This window comes from Centruroides sculpturatus, unplaced genomic scaffold, assembly GCF_000671375.1.
Source record: "Centruroides sculpturatus isolate CEXI.00-Female unplaced genomic scaffold, Cexi_2.0 scaffold166, whole genome shotgun sequence".
In the NCBI taxonomy this organism is placed as follows: Eukaryota; Metazoa; Arthropoda; class Arachnida; order Scorpiones; family Buthidae; genus Centruroides; species Centruroides sculpturatus.
In genome coordinates this window covers 177062-181334 of record NW_019384423.1, presented here as the reverse complement: position 1 = coordinate 181334, position 4273 = coordinate 177062, and the positions used below count along the sequence as shown (strand labels likewise).

Genomic DNA, 4273 nt, shown 5'->3' with positions numbered 1-4273 from the left:
TATATATATTTAAATTAATATTATAAATTTCATAATATTAATTATGAAATTTAAAATATTAATTTAATTATAATTATTAACTTTAGCAAGAAATGGCATTTAATGCCTGTCTCTAGTGCCATATTACTTAGCATTCAATTAATAACAGTAGTAGTAATATAGCAAGATATAATTTGACAATTATTTGGCTTTAATATATAACTATCATGTTTTGATGTTTGTATTTGCATTTTTATTTGTATTTACAAAATTATTTAATATATTATTTATTTATATATTAATTTTTTAATTAGGATGTGGAACCTTGTATTGGTTGTATGTTAACTCCTGCTAATGTTAAACTTCAAAAATTATGTGATCATGCAGATGCTGGAAATTGTCAGCAATGTTATTGTAGACCTATGTGGTGTGTGTGGTGCATGGGAAGATGGTTTGCTAGTAGACAGGATCAGAACCGTCCAGAGACATGGCTAAGCAGTTCCTGTCCATGTCCAACTTGCCGATCAGTGTTTTGTATGCTAGACGTATGTCTTATTGAAAATATATAATATCTCTATTTTACATACAAATGAATTTCCTTTTTTTTATATAACATAATTCATCAAATTTAAAATAGTTAAATTTTACTACATTGTATGAGAAATGTAGTTTTAAAACAAATAAGTATGAATGGAAAGATTCAAAATTGCTTATTTATTCATTAAGAATAGACATTTTTTAATAAAATTTATTCTCATTGAAATGGAAACAAATTTAATTTATGTAAATTTAAATCTAGTGATTTTTATTGGTTTAATTTATTTAATATTTTGCATTATAATTTGAAATGAATTAATAATTGAGCAAATCCAGTTTAAATTCTTTTCTATAATGTAATCTTTTTATTTTCAGTACATATAGATATTTGTAAATGTCACATACTTTTATGAATTCAATTATGACCTTAAGTAAATAAAAATGTTTGAAGGACATATATAATATATATACTTTGTATAGGACTTTGTTCTATGAAAATCTGACATATCATAAAATATTCAACCACATGGCAACATAAAACTTGATATTTGAATGATTTTGTTAATCTTTATTTAGCCATAATTTTAAATAAAGATCAATGAACCTAATTAGTTTTTTCTTCCTAATCTACTTATAAAATATGTTAACTTTTTAGGATAATTTCAGTTGGAATAATTATTTTTAAAACAGTTAATTATATTAACTTTATTCTTTAAACATATTTGATTTAAGTAAATCAACAAACCATATAACAATGCTATTTTATTTAAAAAGTAACATTTTCATGTCTGGTTTTAAAATTATCAATTAAATTGCAATGGATTATTAGCTATCTTGTAAATTAGATTTAGATAATTGTTTATATTGATTTTAAATGTGTATTAGTTTAATTATTTCATTGAAAGAAATTGAAATTTTCAATATAAAATGGAATTGCAAACAGACAATCAATAAGCAAAATTGTATTATAAGATTTATATATTTTTGTTTGTTTTTAATTCATAAAATTCTTATACAAAAAATAGAAAAGTTTTTCAGCAGTGTAATAGTTTAATTTATAACAAGGTGATTTATATAAATGTATGGTAATATAATTGATGATCTACTGTTTTTCTATAAAATTAAAACTAGGACATCAGGTTTAATCAGGTTAAAATCAGGTTTTATCTATTTTATTTGAAAATAAATAAAATTTTCAAATAAAATAGATAAAACCTGATTTTATTAAATTATGCCAAGTGAAAATCTGATCTATTAAATTATTTCAGTGTTTAAAAGTCTGTTTTTATCTATAAATATCTATCATATTTGCTCTTACTGATCTCTGTTATAATGAAAACAGATTCTTCATAATACAACTAGTAAATGTATTTGTATTTACTAAATTAATATAATATTTCAAGTATTCAAAAATTATTTAACTTTGTGTTATTAAGATGATTTTTTATGGGCATTAGACAATGAAAGAGTTTACTATATATAAATGATTTTTGTAAAAAAGCTTATTAGTTAAGTAAGTATGAGCATTTTACATTAATAAAAAAAATACAATGGAACCTCGTATAAGAAGCAAAACAAATTATGAAAAAATGACTCACATAATGAGTGACGAGGAGAGGGGGAAGTCCCGGATTGTGTGCGTGCTCCATCAGTCTATGTTTAGCACTCATTCTGCTAGCATCTTAGGGTTGAGTTATAAACTCCATAATGTAATTGTATCTGTATTTGTAAATGTTTGCTACACTAGATATCTACAGCAATAATTATAATATACTGTAAGGCTGTTTTATTATCCTTTAAGGAACAAACTTCTTTTACGGCTTACGAAGCAGTCCATCGTGAGAATGTGCAAAATCATTGGCTGATGTTGCCAGATCTAACACTATAATTATTTTTTCATTTTATCATTTTTCTATTTTTTTATGACCAAAGTAATTCTTATCTTAAAATTTTATATTGTTCAGAAGTAGCATCGTCAGTCAAAAGATATGTTTCAACCAATTTGTTGCTTCCGGCACAACTTCCAATTGTAAAGTGACTGACTTAGCACATGTGCAGTTCGTCAATTCACCATATCTTTACCATAAATTTGGTTTTCTTACTGAATATGGTACGACCATGTGGTTACCTTACGGAATTTATAACTCGACCCTTAGTGTCGCTTCTGATCACATTTTTCCAAACTTGTGTTCAGGCGTTACATATAAACATCAACAACCATAACCTGTTATATAATAAACATGCCAAACAATTTGCCAAATTCTTGGGCTATGTAAAGGCTATAATTAAATACAGTTAATTTTCTTTGATTACACGTTATACATAAAATATTTGAGTATTTTTTTGGCGTGGAATGCATTATTGTATTTTACATTCATTTATATGGGAAAAATTGTGTCGCATTACAAGTAAGATTCTAGAACAAATTATGCTAGTTAAGCGAGGTTCCACTGTATATGTAAGAATTAAATAATTTGTAAAGTTTGACCAGTCTTTTTGGTGAATCCATTTTTATGTAGTTTTATTGTATTACAAATATTCTATTTTTTTCAAGATGAAATGTTTTAATCATCAAAAGAAAATTATTTTTATAGGTATAAATTGTTATATAAGATAAAACAAAATGAAAGAAAAGCTGAGTAATTTAAGTATTTTAATTTAAAAGATTAATTGATGCAGTTGTAGTGTATGTTGAATTTCAGGTTATAGTGGCAGAATTATTTATTCTGATAGAAAGATTTTTTGAGACCATTCAGAATAAAGAGAAAATCTTTAATCTTAAATTAATTAGGAGAATTTCTCGCTATTACCATTATTATTATTATTGTTGTTGTTAATAATATATCATTACTACTACTGTAAGAAACCTGGATATTATTCTTTTCAATTTAGGAAAATACATGCTTGTAAGGCAGAGCTTCTTAAACTTTTTTTTATTCATGACCCCACCATTTAAGATTGTGATTTTTTTTTGCGACCCAAAAAATATAAAATAAAGATATATACAAACTTGTAAAAACAATAATAGTGTACTACCACAATTCACTCTTGTGTTACAATGGAACAGAGACAACTGAATACACTGAAAAGTGACAACACTACACTAGTTCATACTACAGTCAGTGTTGCTGAATCGTCTCGCTGTACAGAAGTGACACAAAGCGCAACTCACGAAACCTATGACACAAAGCATGCCATTTTCAAATTCTCACAAATTATTTTCAGTATTTTGCATTAAAATCTCGCAACCCCAAGATTTCGCTAAGCGACCCCAAAAGGGTTCATGACCCATAGTTTAAGAAGCCCTGATGTAAGGGATATAGTTTGTTCAGAATAGCAAAATTTCTTTAAAAAAGGAAATCTATATCTATCTAAAGAACTTGGGATGAGAGTATGGTTTTTCTTTATATAATTTTATATAATTGTTTGTTTTTTAACAAATATATTAACCGTTTGTTGCTATTGGTTTAATAGTTATTGCTTATTTTATAAGATAAATATCATAGTATTGTTACTTTTGTAAATCTCATACTTTGTAAATACAAAGTAACAATGCTTCTAATATCTCATCTTTTTACATTAAAGATATTTGAATTTTTTACACATTAACTATTATTTATAATAAATATTGAAAAGGCTATATAATATAGAAAGAAAAACTATCTTACATCATATATGTAAATTCAACAAGTTGACAAAAAAGTTAATGGGTGAGAATCTCCAATAAAAGTACTGTATTACATTAAACAAAGCTTTT

The 4273-nt window shown here is 25.3% G+C and overlaps 1 protein-coding gene across 1 annotated transcript in view; it reads left to right on the top strand.

The window, feature by feature from the left end:
• Window positions 1-612, top strand: part of LOC111619475 (E3 ubiquitin-protein ligase TM129-like) — a 40592-nt gene extending 39980 nt beyond the window's left edge. The window contains exon 4 of the mRNA XM_023361200.1: window positions 294-612. Within this exon, the coding sequence (XP_023216968.1) occupies window positions 294-548 (255 nt within the window). The 3' untranslated portion in view covers window positions 549-612. The remainder of the gene's footprint in view (window positions 1-293) is intronic.
• The last annotated feature ends 3661 nt before the right edge of the window (window positions 613-4273 follow it).